This window comes from Melozone crissalis, unplaced genomic scaffold (assembly GCF_028551555.1).
Source record: "Melozone crissalis strain CALT ecotype California unplaced genomic scaffold, PUWL_Pcris_2 ptg000093l_1, whole genome shotgun sequence".
NCBI classification, from domain to species: domain Eukaryota; kingdom Metazoa; phylum Chordata; class Aves; order Passeriformes; family Passerellidae; genus Melozone; species Melozone crissalis.
The window spans coordinates 143,415-163,477 of NW_026535870.1; the positions used below are offsets into that span (position 1 = coordinate 143,415).

Consider the following 20,063-nt stretch of genomic DNA (forward strand, 5'->3'; position numbering starts at 1 on the left):
CCAACCCATCCAAAGAAATTGAACCTCTTCATTCACTCTCTCAGTCTCCCCACTGAGTCAATCCCTCCTGCCCAAGGACCTTCCCACAGGTGCCTGGACCAGGGATCCCCTCCTTCCCCCTGGGTCAAACCCTCCCGGGGTCCCCACTCATTCACTTTTCTTTCATTTCCCTCCTTTCCCGGCTGGCCTCCTCTCGGACAGCGTGAAAACGCGGTACTGGGAGGTCCCACTCGCTTCAGGGGTCCGGGACTGCCCAGCCCCCATCTCAGACACTCCACACACACTCACACATGCATACAGCCGCCCCCCAACCCAAAACCTCATGATACTCACAGCCTCCTTTTCTCACAAGGGTCTTTGTGCACAAGGCAGTTTTCTATGGGTACTCTCTCTCCTACAAGCCGGCACTCTGATGGGAGCCTCTCTTGCGTGCTCTTAAAAACTAATTTGCTTATGCATTATTGTAAAAAAGACTCTCTTTTCCCAAGGGAGAGTGGTCTAGCCTTGGGACCACTTAAAAGTCTGGTGGGGAGCTCCTTCCCAGAAGCTATCCACCTCCCCGGATTTAAAAGAGTCCCGGGTATCGGCACCAAAATTGTTACGTTTGCTCAATTATCCCATCATAAAAAAGCTAAACAATATTAAAAGTAGCAACAATTTTAATTGAATAGTTAAAATAAAAAAAATTAAAATTTGATACAATATAATTTGATAAAAATAAGAGATAATTTGGTTCCAATAATAGCGCATAAACAAACGATAACCGCGGGGTACGGAGGGCAGAGTTCTGGGACTCTTGCCACCTCACGTACAAGCTTGCCAAATGAAAATCACCCCTTATATGTCCTGTGTCAATACCATCTCTTCTCATTTTCGGTTCATCATATCTCTATCTCCGCCCTCATTACCACCCTTATCACGCATGCGCCACCACTCGGTTTGGTGTTCACACAAGTCTTTGGGGGTCGTTTTGGATGAAGACCTCTCCTCTTCCTCTTTGTCTTTTAATTCACCTTTGGGTTACACATGCGCATCAAGCCAGTACAATGTAAGCCAAGACTAACGTATCACTGCATCTACATATCAAGGCAATAAATCCCTTATAATTAGCATTTTATGGTACCCAACCAGGTTCTTGGTCATTTTAAGAAACTGTATCTTCAGCTTGTTTCCTGTGGTCCTTGAGAACATCTGCTGGGAAGGGGGGGTGTAGTAAACCCCTCAGCTTTAGCCAGGGCCCCTTGGAGAATAGAAAGCTGACACAGCGGCAAAGAAGTTTCCTGTCTCCAGGGACATCCGCCTTGTACCTTATCCCTATAGCCATGTAAGGCAATATGTTGTTAACCCTACTATTGGTCACTTATGGTCACTCTAACACCTTTGCCATTGGTCAGGATTGGATCCGGGCCAAGGGTATAAAAGTAGCATACTGTACCCCTACTAACTCGGAAGAAGAAGAGCTGAGACCCTTCACGAACCCCTCCAATAAAGCCATACTTGTGGAACAGCCGGCATCTTCTTCTCTCTCTACCGTCTGCTGGAGCCTTAGGCCAAGGGAAAAGCTACCTAGCAAGCAATGCTGAAATCACAAGAGCTGCCTAATCACTAAGAGCTGAATACTCCCTGCTTGCTAGGGCTGTCCTGCGGCCTTGGTCTGAGAGCGAGCTGGCTTCTGGCACCCAGTCCCCTAGGAGACTGAGCTCTGGAGCTGTAACAGCTTGCCTAGGATAAGACCAAGCAAGGCTCATTTTGGGGGGCGTGGAGCCCCTCCTCTCCCTCTCCTCCTTGGCATCACAACTTTTAACTATTTTATTATTCTCAAATATTAATTACAGTATCATTATTGATTACTGTTTCAATCTTTATCAGCACAAATCATACCTATTTATCACAGTAATATATCTTGCTAATTCTGCACTTGGAGGAATTACTAAGGTCTGCAGTCTTTATTACACACCCTGCTCTAAAAGACTTTTATGCTATTTTCCCTCTCTCTGTGTTTTCACACTTGTTCAACAAGGTTTTCTTTCTAAGAATATTAATCACAATATCCCAAAGGATTAAAAAATGCTTAGGTATTTTTTCCCTAAGTATTTACTGAAGAAAAATAATAATAAAAAAACTGTATACATGCTAGATATAAAATACAAACAGAAATAAACTTGAGAGTTCTCCCAAAAACCTTAAGAAAAAAACCCCATGTATTCTATAAAATCCAGAGTATTCATCTACAGCATACAAAAATGGGCATGTTCTAGAAGAGAAAATTTGTGCAATGGTTCTGCACAGAATTCTATGCTTTCAAGCTTTTTGCCCTTCAGGGGCAGTGCCACTCTCTGAACTGTAATGCTCTGAGCATGTTCTGCTCACCATGGCAGCTTTCTGCTCTGCCCTGGTACAGATCATCCTCCCAGCAAAGGGGGAGTGCAGCCACCACAACTCGCAGCACCTTCCCACACAGCAAGAACCTGAAGGACAGAGATGGCTTTCACCAGCTGCTGCGGGTTCTAATAGTGCCACCTCTTAGCTGCCGAAAGCCTGAATTTCTGTGTTGCACTGTGTTAGTTTATTGAGTCAAATGTTCTGTTATATAGTGGTATGCTCAAGTGCTCCCCGAGTTATTACAGTTAGCTCCTCCCCTATGTTATGCCCTCCTACCCAAGTGTCCCTCGAGGAATCCCCTCCCTCCTCACCAGATTTTTCCCTGTCTGTCAAGACAACCCGGCCCCTTTGCCCCATCCATCAGCCCAAACCCTACCCTTTGCTCCAGAAAGTTCCCTGTCCCTCACCCTAAGATCCAATCCCTATGCCAACGCTCTCTCCTCCCCTTGTTCTGATTTGTTGTAGCCCTCAAAACCACACCCCAAGAGTCACTTATTGATTACTGTATGGTGTCCACTCCCTGTTTTGAAAGATTTTAAAAATCCGGTCACAGGGATGTTGGGGGTTTTTGCAACATCTGTTCCCTTTGGGAATTCTTGCCTGCACGACCTTCCCCCCGCCTCTCCTGATGAATTTGCTGCACTTTATGCCGCAGAAGAGCCTCCTCTGCTTCCTTCACTCGGTCCTCCAAGGGTCTCTACTGCTCGGCATTTGGCCTAGAGGTTCTGGCTCAGGCAAAACCCCAACCTAGCCAGTTCCCCACTCTTGCCATTGTCTCTGGAGCATCACAGAGCTAGCCAGGGCTGCGGAGGGCAGTGACAGTGACCCACGGCCTGGCATGTCACAGCCCCCAGAGCCACACCTGCCAGGCCACAAGCCCCAGCCCTGGTGCCCACTGCCGGCCTCAGGGGCTCCTGGGCATCCTCACCCTGAGTGCAAAGGCAGCCTCAGGAGCCCCCCAGGGCGCTCTGGATCCAGGCTGCAGACACCCTAAAGCCAGCACTGAAAGGGACGTGGATGGGGACTGCAGCTGGATCTTCCAGTGCTCGCCAGTCCTGACTACTCTCTAAGTGAACCCAAACCTCATTGGCAGCACCTTGAGCACATTGACCCTGCTCGCCCATCCTGGAACGTGGTGTTCCCACATCCTGCACCAGCCCTTTGCAGGGAGTGACCAGCTCCCAGCTGCTCTGCTACCCTGGCCTTACTTTCTGTTTGCCAGCAATGAACTTAACGGATACACTCCTGAGAAACCTAGCACAACATTTGCTTCTCAGGAGCTCTTTGGCAAAAAGACTCCACTAATCCCTAGTTTTTGCACAGAGAAGGAGGTCCTGACAAAGCATGAGGCACAGGCAGAGCTCTGGCATACGAATTCCTGAGCCGCAGGATTCCACCCATTGTCGTTCTAGCTACTTTGCTGATATTTTAGAGCCAGTTCTGGACAAGGGCTGCTGCTGACAGGATAGGAAAACGTGGAGAAAAAAAGGTGCAGGAGACAACAAAAAAAAAACCAAGGGGGAAAACCCTTAGAAATACAGAGCACAACAGAAGTCCTTGGAGATGGTTCAATAGAAAATGCCAGCAGCAGTGAGCAGAGCCCGAGGTTGCTCACTGCCACCCCAGGGGCTCCTCAGTCCCCTGCTGGTTTGTGTCTGATGCAGCCCTGCCTGGAAAGGGCTCCAGGCTCTGGTGTTCCCAGCTTGCTCCAGGCTACATTCTTAGCAGCACTGAAAGAAGAGGTGAAACAAAGAGCCATTTTCTGTCCTGCCTGCAAACTCTTCTCCTTCAGTGCCACTGCCAGAGATCATCCCTCTGTCAGCTTGGCACTGTGCCTGCTGCATCCTCGTCCCTGTCCCTTGCATCAGCTCCTGCACATCATCAGCACTCACTGTCCCACATCATGAACAGAGAGAGCTGTGTCAGAAGAGCAAGGAGTGCATTTTCTTGGCCTTTCTAACAGACACAAGAAGCATGAGTCCAAATAACTTTGTTGTTTGTTCCTGCCCTCCTTTTCGATAAGTCTTTTCTGCTTTAATGCAAAAGCCTCTTTTCATACATGGATGGAATGATCTGGAATTGGCAGTTGCTTCAGGCTGTCAGGCACTATGGGAGTTTTGTCTTGTCTCTGATGAGGATTTGGTGAATTTTCCATTGGTCACTTGGTGGCGTCACCATGGGCTGAGCTCAGCGGCCGACTCTGCTGTCCCCAGGGGATGCATTGGGACGCAAAGCCCCTCAGGGCTGGAATTCGGGGGAGGGCGGGCTCGGAGCGCCCAGAGCCTGGGCCCGTGAGGAGCTGTTGCTGGTGCTGGCTGTGCTCAGCCCGCTGTGCCGAGCAGCCGCGGCCGTGGAGACACAGGCGGGAGCTGTGGCCGAGGCCGGCAGGCGGCCCGGGCCGGCTCGCAGCTGCGAGGACGCCGGCAGCCTGTGCCCTGAGGCCGAGGCTGTGGCGGGCGGTTTGCGGGCAGGGCTTTTCCGAGCCAGCCGTAATGTGCTGCCTCCCCGTGTGAACCCGGCTGCGGCAGAGGCAGGCGGGAGCGCGGCGGGGCCGGCAGCGGCGGGCAGAGGCCGCAGAGAGCAGCAGCCCGGCCGGGCCCGCTGCGGAGCGGGATGGAGCTGCCGGGCAACCCTCGGCCGTGTCTGTGCGCACAGGGCAGGAGCAGAGCCCGCAGCAGAGGCAGGAGCCGCGGCAGGAGCCGGCCATCGCAGCAGCTCGCCGTGCCTGGGGCCGCAGCCGCAGATCTCCCCTGCCGGCCACGGCAGCAGCTGCTCGCCTCCGAGGCTCCGGCGCTTCCCGAAGACGAGGGGCCCGGCCCCGGGCACGCCCTGGAGCCCCGCAGCGAGAGGAACCGCCGGTGCCGCAAAGGGCAGCGCAGAGGGCCAGGTTGAGGAGGAGGACACGAGGCTCGCTCTGCGCCGCGCTGGGGCAGCTCTGCCCTGTCAGCCTTTGCCTTGAGCCCTTTGCTTCTTTTCCATGAGCCCTGATCCCCGTCCTTGGCCAAGGGCCCCCGCAGCCCTTTCCAGGGCTGCAGGAAAAGCTGCCTCAGTCACAGAATCACAGAATCCCTGGCTTGGAAGACAGACACTTTCAAGATGATCGAGTCCAATCTGTGGCCTAATACCTCAACTAAACAGCACCAAGTGCCACATCCAGTCTTCTTTCAAAGGCTTGCAGGGATGGTGAGTCCACCAGCTCCCTGGAGGGGTCTGTCCCAGGAAGAACCAAGATAACACTGGGGCCTTCTACCCCCTGGCGCTTGGAGCTCTGGAAGTTTGTCTTTCTGCTTAGGCACAGGCCATGGAAAAGGACTGGGAAAAGTAGTCACTAATCGAGTAGCCTACAGAGCTCTAAATTGATGTGCAGGGAATACAGAAAAGACAGAAAAGAAAAAAGGCAAAACTCAAATGGCATCAGTCAAGTCTTGGGCATGAACACATAGCTGCAAAGGGTCTTCTCAGCCCTATTTCTTTGTATTTCTGGGAACCAGAGGAATCCTGCTTGAGCCTCTGGGGAGATGGGTTTGGGAGGTAAAAGTTCATGTCTTTTTTCTCCTTGGGGCAGCTCCTGTTGCTAGCATCAGCTGAGCCTCTCTGCAGCCTGATGCCTGTTCTGATTGTTGCAGCAAAACAACTCAAGGCAGACAGAAGACACTGACGCTTGCAGAGACGTGACTTTTTCCAGTGCCAGCTGGGAGTGGGAGTCAGAAGAAAAACTCGCGAAAGCACAACTCCATTGGAAGATTGCCTTCCTTTTCATTGCGTAAAGAAGCTCTAGATCCACTTGTGAATTGTCAGTTGTTTGTTAAGGATGGGAAGTTCTCTTTCATGATTTTTTTCATGTGGTTTGGAAGTGGATGAGGCTCTCGTTCATTCACAAACTCCAGGCCAAAGTGCCTTTGGAAGATGGCCCACGTGGCAGTTTTTGCCCAGCCATGGTACTTGTGGATATAAGAAAGCAAGGGCAAAAGGTATTTGCAGCCAAAACCCAGCAAAGCTTGGCTCAGCCAAAACATCCTGGGGAGAGAGAGGCCTCCAGCTGTTCCTAGAAATCAGCAGAGTTCCAGCCAAATGGTTGTGTAGCACTAAGTGCAATCTCTTTGCCTGCATCAGAGCCTTGCTCAGCTGAAGAAGCAGAAAGATCAGCAAGGAGCTCCCAAAGGCCCATCACATCATTTTGATTTTGCTCATCTTGTGTAAGTTTGCAACTAAACATGTGTTTGCAGTTGAGCTAATGAGAGAAAAAAAAAAGTAAATAGGGCCTTTATGGTAGGGCCCTGATGTTCCACAAGAGGAATCACTGGTGTGCATTTCATTGGACCTCTCTAAATCCTATAAAAATATTGTAGCCCTGATTTAAAATAGGCCGATATGAACCAACTTGGAGAGACAGAGACTAAAATGGCGTATGGGGTTTTTTTAAGAGTGAGAAAAACTACCCAAAAGGTGTTGTTTTGTGACATTTTAAAATATACTACCTCAAAATTACCAACTGCAACAAATCAAGAGTTTAAAACACAGTGTTTAGGTATATGAATAATTAAAACCACAAAAATGTGAAGATGTGAATGCATGTTTTCATAAAAATAATGAAATTATAGACAAAAAAATGCATGCCCTGAACTACAATGCAAAGGCAGGTAGAACTGTACTTGAATGATCTCTTTTTAGATTGCTGGAGTTTTTTCCTTGTGAGGAGGAGCTAGGGTATTGCTGAAGAAAAGTGGCACAAGCAGGAGGGGGCAGCGTGCCGTGCTCCGTGCAGAGGCTGCCAGGGGCTGCCCGAAGAGCGCCCTGCTGCAGCCAGAGCCCTCCTGGCCTGGGGCCCGGGAGCAAAGGGCCAGGGCAGGCACCTCCTCCTCGTCCTGACCCTGCCACCGCTCCCTGCTGCTGCTGCTGCTGCTGCTGCTGCTGCTGCTGCTGCTGAGGGAAAGAGAAGACTCTCCTAAGGCCCCGTGAACAAATGCACTTGCACAGCCCTGGGGATGCCAGTGAAGGAAATCATGTGTCACATAATGCATGTGTGACCACAGTCACCAAACACCACCTAAACATGGAATTGTTGCACCTCTCTAGGACAGGCAGAAATTTAAAGAATTAACTGGGGACTTGAGGGCAGAAGAGGCCGGAGGAGGAAAACAACTCTGAGGGGAAAAAACCACCATATCTGGAGGGGAAAACATCTCCAACTGCTCAGAATTGGTCGAGGGAGCATGTCTCTAATCCTCTCCTGAAAGGGATGCTTTAGGTGACCTTTGCACCTCCAGCTGCCTTGGACCCAAGCTAGGAAGGTTTAATTATGTAAATGTTACATAGATAGGTAGATAGATAGATAGATAGATAGATAGATAGACAGACAGATCTCATGACTGAAATCTCTCTTTACTGTCTTCTCCGCTGCTACACACATCAGAACTTGGTAGCCAGTGCCCCACTCAACTACAATCCTGAGATTGCTCTCCTGTTGCTTCAAAGAAGCACACTCTTGGGGAATCTGGAGCATGTGGGTCCTTATGGAATGCAACCAGACCCAGAGCATTGCACTGGGAACTGTACTCTTTGTGCCTCTGTGCTCGGGCAAGTTCCTCTCTTGGACTCGATCACACTGGTGGTGCTGAAGTGGCTGGAATCAGAAATGCAGCCCAGCCCCTCCCAGCTCCTGTGATCTCTGAGCACCAGCTGGAATGCAAGGGCATTGATTTCCTCTCAATTCCCAAACACAATACACACTGATTCCCTGGGCTGCCAAAAGACATGGGAGCCGTTACCCTGAAAGTGATGTGTTTCTGCCAGTGCTGGAAAAGGGCAGGAAAACTGAGAAAAAGCTCCCTTGCTCCCTGCAGAAAGAGGAAATTACACAAGGCTTCCCCTTCTAGCAAACAAACAAACAAAATATGAAAGTGTTACCTACTCCAGTGTCTAAAGCACTTGGATGCAGTGAAGGGATGTTTGGCAGGGAAACAGCCCTTGTGCTGAGCATTGGATCTATGGATCTAAGGCAGGGATCTATGGAAGTCTGCCTGAAGGTCCCTCAGGAGCCCCCATTGTCCAGGCTAAAGCTCTCTCAGCACCTCCTCCCTGACCTTGTGCTGCACCCCCTTGCCCAGCTCCCCTGTCCTTCTGTGCACTCGCTGCAGCCCCTCCATGACTTTCTGCTTCCCAGGGCCCACAGCTGCACACAGCACTCCAGCTGTGGCCGCAGCGCTGCCCAGCACAGGCCACGCTCACTGCCCTGCTCCTGCTGCCCCACTGCTGCTGGCACAGCCACCGTGCCCTTGGCCTTCTTGGCCCCCTGGCCCCACGCTGCCTCATCTTCAGCTGCTCAAGGCCGCCAGCCCTGCGTCCTTTTGGGCCACGCAGCTCCCCGGCCACAAAGGTGCCCATTTCACTTCAGATCCAGCAGGCACCATTGCAAGGTGTACATCCTGGGTTTAGCATTACAAGAAAGCAGTCAAGGACTTGCAGCTTTGCTCCCATTCTGGGCTCCAATACAGTTTTCAAAGCAGACTACACAATAGAAAGTATCAACAGACAAAGTCAGCGTCTGGTTTTTGCCTCAGAAGAAGTATTCAGAACTAGTCACTTTGTTTCTTTTGCCACACTAGACAAGAATGGCCCCTCACAGCTTCATGGACAACACAGTCATCTCCTTGCAGCTTATCAAGGACCAAGAAACAGGCAGACTCAGAGCACCTATCTGCTCTGCTACTGGCTGCTCTGCCTGAAGAGGCAAAAGAGCAACCTGGCAACAAAGGCACCAAAATCCCTGACTTCAAGCAGCAACTCTACATCCCCAGTGTGTCTCTGAAATACTCCCAAGTAAGCACACCCAAGAAGTTTGTGGGGACAAAGTGCTGCAAAGAACTTGTGTGGTCAGATCAACATTTTTTGTGCCTGCAGCTACTTGGCCAGTTTGTGCAGGGGGACAGGTCTCTCTGCGCCACAGTGTCCCCTCTGTATCCAACAAGGCTGAGCACAGTGTCTTTGACATGCTCCCTGCTCTGGGAACAGGGAGCCTTCGTGCTTCAGGCTGGCCCCTATCAAAATGCCAGGAAGCTGGTGCCTAAACATGACAGACCAAAGCCCATTGTCCAGCTGTCACAGGCTGGGGGCAATCACTGGGTCCTGGCAGGACTCCAGCACTCAGCATCCTCAGCCCTGCTAGCAACAGTAAAGTGCTGGCTGGTCAGAAACTTGCAGCTCTGCCCTGCACTAAAGGCAGCAGCACACACAGCTGGCACTTACTGGCTCAGAATGTTCAGGCTGTGGTGTGAGCACTGATGGAGGCTGGTGCTCATCCACCTCATTTGCCTCCTCTTCGGCCTCCTCTCCATGAGCAGAGGGGGCCAGAGGAGAGACTGCTGTTGGTTCTGTGATCTCTGGACAGACAGCAGTGTGAGGGACAGAAAGTTACCTATAATTTATAAACTTATTTCTATTCAGCACTTTATTCTATTCAGCTCTATTTCTACAACCAGCTCTACTAAGGACAAATCAGAAACTTTGATAACAATGGGATTCTAAGTCACTGTGGCTAAATTTAAATGGGTTAATTCAACAGAATTGCCAATAGTTCTGAATTAGACATTACGCCCTGGCTACTATCGAGAAGCAACATTCTCTCTGCAACATGAGCTTTTCATTCCTTGAAAGTTCTGAAATGGAAAATTAGGAAATAGCCAGAGATGCCTTTGTTATTGCTGCTGCAGACGTGGAAATGGATTTTCTTTCAGCCTTCCTAGCGGGCCCTCTACACTCTACTGCCACAGGCCAAGCTCACAGCTTGCTCTACAATTCTTAAGCACCAGGAACATGAAATGTTCCTTTCTCACTCACCTCAGGATCAGCACCTCTGAATACACGCTTCAGGTGACTTGTAGTGGGCAACGGAAAATGAACAAGTGCTGTGAGAAAACTGCCTGGGCTGCTGAATCTCACAGAAGAGAAGAAGTCAACCCAAACAGAGAGTATTTTTCTTGATCAACATCCCTCCACGTGACATAGTTCTTTCACACAGCCAACAAGAGATCAGTACAATAATCTTGGTTGTGCCTACACTTCAGCCTGTTTAGCCAGTAAATGAATACAAATATGATCAAGAAAATGCAAATTGTTCTTTAACACTCAATGCTTCTATTCTGTTCTGTCCAACAGATAAAGCAGCTTTTGTTCTCTTGTCTTTCAGGTACTTTTTAAAAAAAAAAAAGAAGTTGCATGCACTAATTCCCATTAAGTTGCTGAAAACAGTCACCCAGAAAAGCTTGCCCCAAACCCCCCTGAGCTGTGGCAGTTCTATTGTGAAACAGCACAGCAGCAGCTCCAGGCTCAGGAGCAGACACTCACTGCTTTGGTGTTTGCACTTCACTGCAAAGGGAATCACTCTTTTAGCACTCAGCCAAGGGTCAAAACGGACAGTCAAACCCTTTCATTACAAAATTTGGAATAAAAGAAGCTTTCCCTGAGTTCTGGAGAGAACTACAAAGTCTTTAGAAGGCCTTCTGAGAAGGCCTCCCAGTCTGCATTTTGTAAGTTGTCCTGCTTGTCGCAGCAAACTGAGGAAATGACAGACTCTGCTGCCACAGACTCTCCCGTGGAGGGAACAGAAGCCCTGCAGGTTCCCCTGCAAATGCTGCCCCTGTGGCTACAGACACCCCCTTTTTAGCTGAATGCCTTGACAGGAGCTTTACCAAACCAGTGGCATCCTAATGCTCTTTCTCTTTCAAAATCAGAAACTCAGCCACCAAGAAAGAACAGGAAGACATACAAAAGCCAGGTTAGGTTACACCCTAATCTAAACAGAGTTGAAACCTCTACTTACTTGCCAGGCTGGTAATGAAATAGGCAGAATAAACAGTGCCATACACAGTGCAAACTGCAGCAGTGAGTTGCTCAATCATTGTAGCACTGTTGTTCAAGTCTACTCCAACACTACAGAAACCAAGACTCCTGTCAGAGTGCAGCTACACGCTGACAAAGGCCACACTCAGGAAGATGCGCCTGATCTCAGCAAGCCCTAGGGCTGCTCTGGCACTGAGACCTTCCGTGAACCAAGGCAACCTTCTGATGTCACCATGAAAATACGGCAACCATGCCCTGATATCACAAAGTAAAGTATGACAAAGCAAAGCATCACAAAGCATGTTAGTCTGTGAATTTATGCAAAGCAATAACCAACCTTCCCTATAGCAAACACAAATGAGCCTGGGAAGTTCTTCTCTGTCACAAAGCAGCACAAACTCCCTTCATGGGCCAAACCCTGTTGTTCAGGGATCCAAGAGGAATACCAAGGGTGCCCCAAGCACCTACAGCCTGTACCCCAGCTGAGCACTCAGATGGGACACAAGCAAAGGAAACCAGACCAAGAAAATGGCCCACAGCATTACAGATGTGAGAAATGACTCTCACTTTTAACATTTTAAAGGTTTACTAAACCTTAACAAAGGACTGAATAAGGAAAAATTGCAGCATTGGGAGTCTCTGTGACTAGCAGCCATATGCTCATCTACAAAAAGGATGCTCTGCCTTTTATACCCTTAGCCCCTCCAAAAGTTTTGTCAGTCAAGTCTTTCTCTGCTGTCCATTGGCGGAGATTACTTTCTTGCATCCTGACTGGAGGTCAGGTGTTGGTGTGCTGCCTGCTGGTCACAAGCCAGCCCTCCACAAATGCTCTGACTACCAAGGCTGTTACAAGGGGGACGGGAAAGAGGACTATGGGAGGATATATTACAATACCATCACTGCACATTTGAACATCCACATAACATCTACTTCTTAATTGTCAGAGCCAACCATTGCATTACTTGTCTAGAATACACAGAACCAGGAGAGAAGCCACTGTTGGCATCACAGCTGAAATGCTTCCTAACAAATCTCCCCACATATTTGCACCTTTATTGGACATGCCCAGGGCTCTGGTGCCTGTACATCTCTGCCTTTCTTCCCCTTTGGCAGCAGTCGAACTGGCAGCATCTGCCCACCAGCAGCACCTGCTCCAAGCTGGGAACGCCACTGGCGGTGCTGATTTCCAGAGGCTTCTGTGTGCCAGGGGAAGCCAAGGCAGGAGCGGGGAGCTGGGCAGGGCACGGTGCCCACTGCGCTGCGGGCTCCTTCTCCTGCCATAGCTGGGCACACCTGGCAACAAGGCATGACAACTTGTGGGCAAGCCAAGGGGTTTCTGGGGCTGCACTGCTCTGCACACACCCAGCACACCTGCAGCACAGAATTTTAACCCTCAAACAGGTAAACCAAAGGGAAACAGCTGGACAAGATTTCATTTTGACCATTCTTACCTGCTCAACAGAAGTCTTCAAAATGAATGTTACCAAGAAGAGCCTGATCCCTGCTGCCAGCTCAGGGTTAGAAGAGAGGCAATCCTTGATCCCAGCACTGGGTGTGTGGGGAATCACATCCCTAACACGTGCACACCCAGCAGTCTCACTTACTACTTTGTATCCATGGATCTAAGACATATTCAATACTTTGCTGAAACTCACAGGCTAAATATTCCCCCAAATTGTTTTATTAACTCATTGATACCTTTTGCCTTATTGATACTTAAAGCACTTCTGAGTGCTTTAATTATCTGACATATTTACTGACATGAGTATAGGAGTGTCCTATAGGTCCCTGCTGGCCTTTGTCACAGGTTCAGGAGGAGACCCATGCACAAAATAACCCAGGACAAAACGGGGCTTGAAAAGAAAATTCATTCTATTTGTTGCAATAGCAAATAATACACAGCAACCACTGGATTCCTAAAAATCTGCTGAGCAGGAGAAGGAGGTGGAGCGTGGTGCTTGGCAGCAGGGGCAGGTAGGCAGTGCACTTTCAGGACATCCCCTGGATCAAAATGCTGTGCATCTCATCCTTCTCACCCTTCTAGCTCAGAACCAGGCCTTGTATCTCCTGCTCAGGAGTGGAATTTCCCAGGTATAGCATCGGCTCACACATGGCTGGCGTGTGAGATGAGGCCAATGAATCTAGGATTTAAAAGAACTGGAAGAGTTAAAATTTTAGCAAGATTTAGTTATGGGGAAAGAGTATAGGAAGAAGAGTAGAAATAATAAGGGATAGTTAATTTTTTGCAGGTAAGGTAGTTAAGGCTAGGGTAATATATCACTTGCCTGTCTTTACTATGTTTAAAGAAGCAGGATGGGATGCGGATTTCTTTGTGACAAAGAAGAGGACTGTAGCCTGCACCTGGGCCCCGAAATTTCAGCTTTAGCAAAGGGGTGCGAAAGTCTGCCAACATGTCATAAGGAAAGAGGTCAAATTGAGGAAGACGTCTTGGCCTTCATCAGAAGGAGACCATTCCCCACTTTGAAACCCACCAACCCATTTGAAGTGAAAGACTGCAGAAATGTGAAGGAACTTTGGACTCAATTATAATACATTTTAATTCAAAGGAGGGTAGGCAGTGTTATCTAATGAATATGCGTTAGGTTTTTTGGGAATTATATGAATGTGTAAGATATTTTAGATGAGTAGAGATGAGAGAGAGAGCCAGTGATTCTTCACACATGTCTTTAGAAGACAACTCCTCCTGTGCCTGGCTGTAATAAACATACCACCTTCTACCTTTAACTGTGGCGAGTTCTATTCCACACCTCATTTGGTGACCGCAGCAGGAACGCTTCTCTGCTCCAGTGAGAACAACTGGGCTCTGGATGTGTCTGGGTGCTGCCAGGACATTCCTTTCCTGGAGGCACCTCCGCTCTTGGCTGTTCCTCGTGGGGGACAGACAAGACTGCTGGGACTGAGGAGAAAGGGAACGTTTAACTCTGTATAAAGTAACCCGTAAGGCGTACACAGGGAAAGGGCTGTTCACAAGACACACAGAGATGTCCTGTGCACAACGTACACCTGTACCGTTTGAGTTTGGGTCTGGCTGCTGGCAGAAAGGATTTGCTGTGTCAATAAGGACCTGCTAGCAATTCTGGGGGTGAATTGAGCAAATCCTGTTTTATTGCTGCAATTTTTGCTGTGTGTTGTAATTGTGGTTGTGTTTTCAGTGTGTGAATGTTTGAGGAAGATGATGTGGGTGGATGCTGATGTGGTGGATGGTGTGTGTTGTGTTGAGAAAAGTGAGCACTCTGTTCCCTCATAAAGAGATACTCCTTTTCCCGTGAGCCTGTGTGTGTGGACTTTCTAATTGCAGGGGTTGGTGCTCCCTGTGACACCTGGTGCTTGGGTATACAGGGGGGTTGAGTGGTTTTTCTCCCACACTGTGGTCATTTGGGACTGCACGGTTGTGTTTGGGGAGATTTTAGGATTTTGTTTGCAACAAGTGCAGCAATTTATGCAGAAAACTACAGTGTGGTGATTTATTATGTTGAACTATGGCAGTTCCTTTCTACCACCCCCTTCCCCAAGGGTTTAAAGTCTTCTGCCACGAGGTGGACGCTCTCTTTCCTCCCCTGGACATCCTCTTTCCTCCCTTGGACACTCCTTTTCTCTCCTGGAGCTGTTCTCCATTAAAGCTGTGGGATTTTGGTCCCGGGAAGAGAGAGCGCCTCTTGTCTTTTGCTTTTGTCCTTGTCAGTGTCACTGGGTCCACAGCTCGCCAAACTGATCCCCCACGAGATGAAAACTGACAAATGGTCCCATATACACAGATCAAAAATTGGCCACATTTTTGATGGACCGGGATGTTCGCCACACTTTTGGAATTCCCTATTCCCACACAGGTCAGGCAATTGTTGAAAGGATGCACCACTCTAAAACCCATTCTAGATCAACAAAAGGGGGAATGGCCGAAGCAATACCCCAGATGAGGTTGAGCAAAGCTTTAGACGTCTTTATGTTTTGAATAGCTCATTTGCAGGACCTAGTCCTCCAATTTTTAGGCACTTTTCAAACAGCACACAGGAAAAATTGAAAGAAAATCCTTCAGTTTTGATCAGAAACCTTCAGTTAGGACAAATTGAAGGACCATTTGCACTAATCGCTTGGGGCAAAGGGTATGCTTGTATTTGCACAGGTGCTGGACCTAAGTGGGTCCCCACGAAGGATGTGAAAGAGCACAGCGACAATTCCACCAGCAGGGAAATGAGCACGCAGACGTGAGCCGCACAGAGAAGCGACGGTTCATGCCAGACGTTCCCTGTTCAACCTGTGAAAGCTACAAATCTTGAGTTTGATGTTGATTTTTGGACTGTGAAAATGGTTTGTATCATAGAGCTCTTTCAGCAAAAGCGTGGTGTCCATTGTTTTCAAAAGAATTCTAAGATATCCAAATTTGTAAAAATTGAAGGTTAGTGCCCTATAGTTGGCCAGTCCCTGAACAAGTGCTAAAAGATTTGCTTGAGAACTGAAATAGATGGGGAAGCTTTTGCCAAAAAACAGCTGAACAGGAACACCGAGTTTGATCAAATGATATACTGGCGCTTGTTGGTTTTGCTTGCTTGCTTTTGCATGCATACATGCCTGTAGATCAACCAAAAATGAATGTTTGCCTTGCTTTAGCCAAGTCAGCAGGCTCAGACACCATGTGTTTGACCAATTTGAGCCCAGACAAATCCTTTGCAACCTGTTTGGTCGGTGTGCCTGTGCCAGGCAAGGAGTAGCCAATACCCAATCGTGACAAATATTGGTGTGAGGCTGCCAACAAGACCAATCCCATAACCAGCTGGCATCATTGGGCCCCTGATCCTCTTAAAGCACTTTCTGAACCTCAAGAATTGGAATTCCTGGTTCATTGGTGATGGAATTTTTTGCTGAGTTTCAGTACCAGGGAGATCCACAGTTAAATGTTACTCCCCATCATCCTGAGGACAGATACTCAAGTTTGGGGTGCAATTGTACTACCCCAGTGTCCCCTAAGGGTGAAACTGCTGACAGGTAGATGACCTAGATGAGTCCCCATGACAATGAGCAACAGAATATTGGCTCATTTGTGGAGATAAAGCCTGGCAGGACATTCCCTCAGAAATTAAATGTGGCCCATGTAGCATCAGACAACTCACTGTGATAGCACCTAGTGTTAAGTAAGCCATCAAGAGAAAACACAGAGAAAAAAGATGTGCCCATCATTAAAAAGAAAACTGTAATAGCAATTTCAGACCCTAGGGCCCTGCAAAATGAGGTACATCAACTTGATTTCTCCATCAACTTGCCTCGGGCGAGGCATGAAACCACTATACCGATTGGGGTGTTGTCTGAAGAAAGAAGACAGTGCTACTTCCATTGCAATTAGTGACATGATGGCTGATGTTAGTGCTGTCAGACATGCAACTTTACAGAACAGAGCAGCAATTGATTTTCTTTTACAGGCACATGGACATGGTTGTGAGGAATTTGAAGGATTGTGTTGCATGAACCTTTCTGATCACTCTGAATCCATCCACAAAAGCATACAAAAGCTGAAAGATTCGACAGCTCCAATTAAGGAAGATGGTGGGTCATGGTTAGATGATTTGTTCCAAGGACAGAGCTTTGCACCTTGGCTAAGGGAACTTTGTAGAATAGGTCTCTGTAGCAGAATGAGGCCTTTGCCGGGGATGAGCCATTTGTCGGTAAGGGAAAATTCGGACACTCAATATGAGTGATAAGCAAGTTCCGTTTATTGAAGAGAGCATCAGACACTTATACAGCAAGTAATAAGCTTATGAATATTCTGTAAGCCAAGCAATCTATTGGTTAAACTATACCATCAACTCTTCCTCATTCATTTGGGCCTACATTCCCTATTTCCCATGTCTCTCTGTCTACTTGTTATCATACCCAGCTAGGCCCAAGGACACGCTATCTTGCAGGTGCAAAACTCAAACTAGCTGTGTTCGGTACTTTCTCAGCTCCTGGTTGGCTAACAAGCAAATGTCTACGTGACCTCTGTCATGTAGCCATTTCTCCAAAATTCCCCTGTTTTCTTGTTGCACAGGCAAGGTTTGATGGGTTAACTGCGTCATACTCTTTGCAATACAAGAATAGGCAATTCTAACAACTATTACATTACAAGCAGTGTTCTCCACTAGCAAGGTTTCTCTCTAACAAGGGATCTAAGCCAGGGAGACAAACCGAAAAGGCTATCACTATTTATAGGATATGCCATAAGACAGATACAGAAAGGATTCTATGCTGCTACAAGGCTCAAACAAAACTCAGGTGTGCCAATACAACCTACAAAAATAAGCTACAGGAGCAACATGTGCGCAGGTTTCATCTGCGTCGATTGTCTGGTAAGTTTGCTTTCCATTCTCAAACAGCAGATATACTTCAAACAGGAGTGGCTCTACTCACAAATGCTTCTGATTGTCTCTTCTAACTAGAGTTTCTCTGATGTTCACGACAACACCTTGCACAAAAGTCATAAAATAAATGCCTAGCATAAAAGCATAAATCTGTATAACATCACTTAAACTTAATAGCACTTAGACTTAAAATACTTAAACTTAAAATATTTAAACTTAACAGAACTTAACATCACTTAAACTTATCTTTACTTAAACTTAACAGAAATTAATCTCAACGAACTTTAACTTACCATGACTTAAGTTTAACAGACCTTAACCTTAACAAAACTTAGCCTTAACAGAACTTAAACTTAACAGATTTTCAAATCAACAGAACTTACATGTAAAATCACTTAAATTTAACAGAACTTAATTTTAACAGAAATCAACTGACTTTAAATTCTACATAACTTAAACTTAATATAATTTAAATGTAACAGAATCTAACTTCACTTAAACCTAATAACACCTAAATTTAACAGAAACTAAACTGAACAGCACTTAAACCTAACAGGACATAAACTTAACAAAACAACCTTAACAGTATTTAACATTTATTGGCACTAAATAGATAATTTAACTTAAACTATTAGCAACAGATAGAACCTATTATAGAAATAGAATAGAATGTAGAATTTACTATAACTTACATACAGGCCTGACTCTAAAATACTAAGCTAAAACAACTTCTTTCATGTGTTTGCTACAGCATTTTTACACTTGAATGCGCCTAAACATAAGGAGTTTGTCCAAGGTATAGCTGTGGAAAAATTCTTTTGAATTCAGTGCTTGCTTTTACATCTACTACATCCAAGCAAAGCTCAAAGAATACAAAAAGTACACTTATTACATCTTGCTTATACAATCGCTTTAACATGTCTTTAACATTTTTAAATTTTTCAAAATACAATTTCAGAGTTTGATATTCCACCGACTGAGTTATCTGGGCTTCTGATGTTAAAGTCTATGTTAATACAGGTGATTTTAAGGCAGCAATAATGGATGCTAAGCCAAATCGGCCGAAATTTGGCCCACGCATTCACTACTCATTCTATTTCACAGTCTCTGACAGGAAGAACAAAACTTAGGTGAGGAACGTCTTGATAGTAATGCTCCTTGGTGTCGCTTATTTATTATCACTGGTTTCTTAATTGCAGTAGGGATCTTTTCTTTTTTTGACAAGAGTCACATTTATTACGGCTGTTAGGTCTAAAACTGAAACTTCTGCCGGCCGCGGGGCGGAGGTGGGAAAGTAGTCACGCTTGGAAGGCCCTGGGATTGGGCCGCTGCTGCTCGTGTCGCTGTGGTGCAGTGGGTTAACGGAGTTGCTGCTGGACGCAGCACAGCATTTCGGCGGCGCGAGTCGCAGCCCCACGGCAGTGGGCCCCCCCCACCGCGCTGCGCCCTCTTTGCGCCGTCGCTGCTGTCGCTTCAGGCTGCCAGCAGGGCACGGCGGCCCCCACCACGGGCTGTCCGCCTGCCGCTGAGTTCCGCACACCCAGCCTTTCTGGTGCGTACCGCACCGCACCGCGGGCACGGCACCACCTGCCTCGCTCGGGCTCTGTGGCTGTTCGTATTGCTGCTCGCTGAGCGCCAGCCGGCCGCACCAAGTTTTGCACCCCGGAGACACTGTCCATGGCGGCGCCGGCTGAGCTGCGCAGCTATACTTGGAGTCTGTTAAGGTACAGTTTGTTTAGGTTGCCAAGTCGAAACTAAGGCCCCTGCTGGCTGCGGGGCGGAGGGAGAAGCGCTCGCACTGGAAAAGCGCTCTGGTCTTGCGCCGCTTGTGTCGGAGCGGGTGAACCCCCTGCGCTGGGCTCCTTGTTTCGCGAGACTCGCCGGCAGGCTGACTCACTGCATTCGCCGCACCCAGCACTGCACCCATGGCGGCGCGGGTCGCTCCCCCAGTGGCGCCTCCGCTCCCCCTGCGGCTGCCGCCGCTACCGCCGCTGCAGCGCAGCATCTCAGGTGAGCTGCCCGCCGTGGCTGCTCCCCATGGCACAGCGCCCATGGCGAGTTCGGAGTGGCACAGCTCCACAGGTGCCCCGAGCCGTGGCTGCTGCCGCCATCACAGCAGGGTCGCTGACCCACTGTGCGTATACTTGCAGTGCCAGCACCACAACGCACGTTTTTGCAAGTGTATATGCAGCAATCTCTGGAATTCTCTTCCCAAGTCAACAGTCTATAGTCCTCGCTTTTCTAAAAAGCAAATCTATACCCTGTAATCCTCGTTTCTCTAAAAAGCATCTAAAAAGGTGATTAGCCTCTTGCCTTTCCATTACCTTCTAACCTGATAGTCAGCGCTGCTGCAACCCTTTGCAAAACGTTGACGGCATTCAATCAGCTGGACTTTCCTGTGAGGTCGCCAGGCATTCAGTCAGCTGGACTCTCCTGTGAGGTTACCAGGGCACTGAAGCCCACCCTTTTGCCTTTTTCCAGGACTCCTCTGTA

At 48.1% G+C, this 20,063-nt stretch overlaps 1 protein-coding gene across 1 annotated transcript in view; it reads right to left on the reverse strand.

The window, feature by feature from the left end:
* LOC128947292 (serine/threonine-protein kinase pim-1-like) overlaps positions 1-19,623 on the reverse strand; it is a gene marked incomplete at its 3' end in the record, with an annotated part of 33,849 nt that extends 14,226 nt beyond the window's left edge. Inside the window, exon 1 of the mRNA XM_054291550.1 lies at positions 19,468-19,623. Coding sequence (XP_054147525.1) covers positions 19,468-19,623 — 156 coding nt within the window. The remainder of the gene's footprint in view (positions 1-19,467) is intronic.
* Positions 19,624-20,063: the final 440 nt, after the last annotated feature.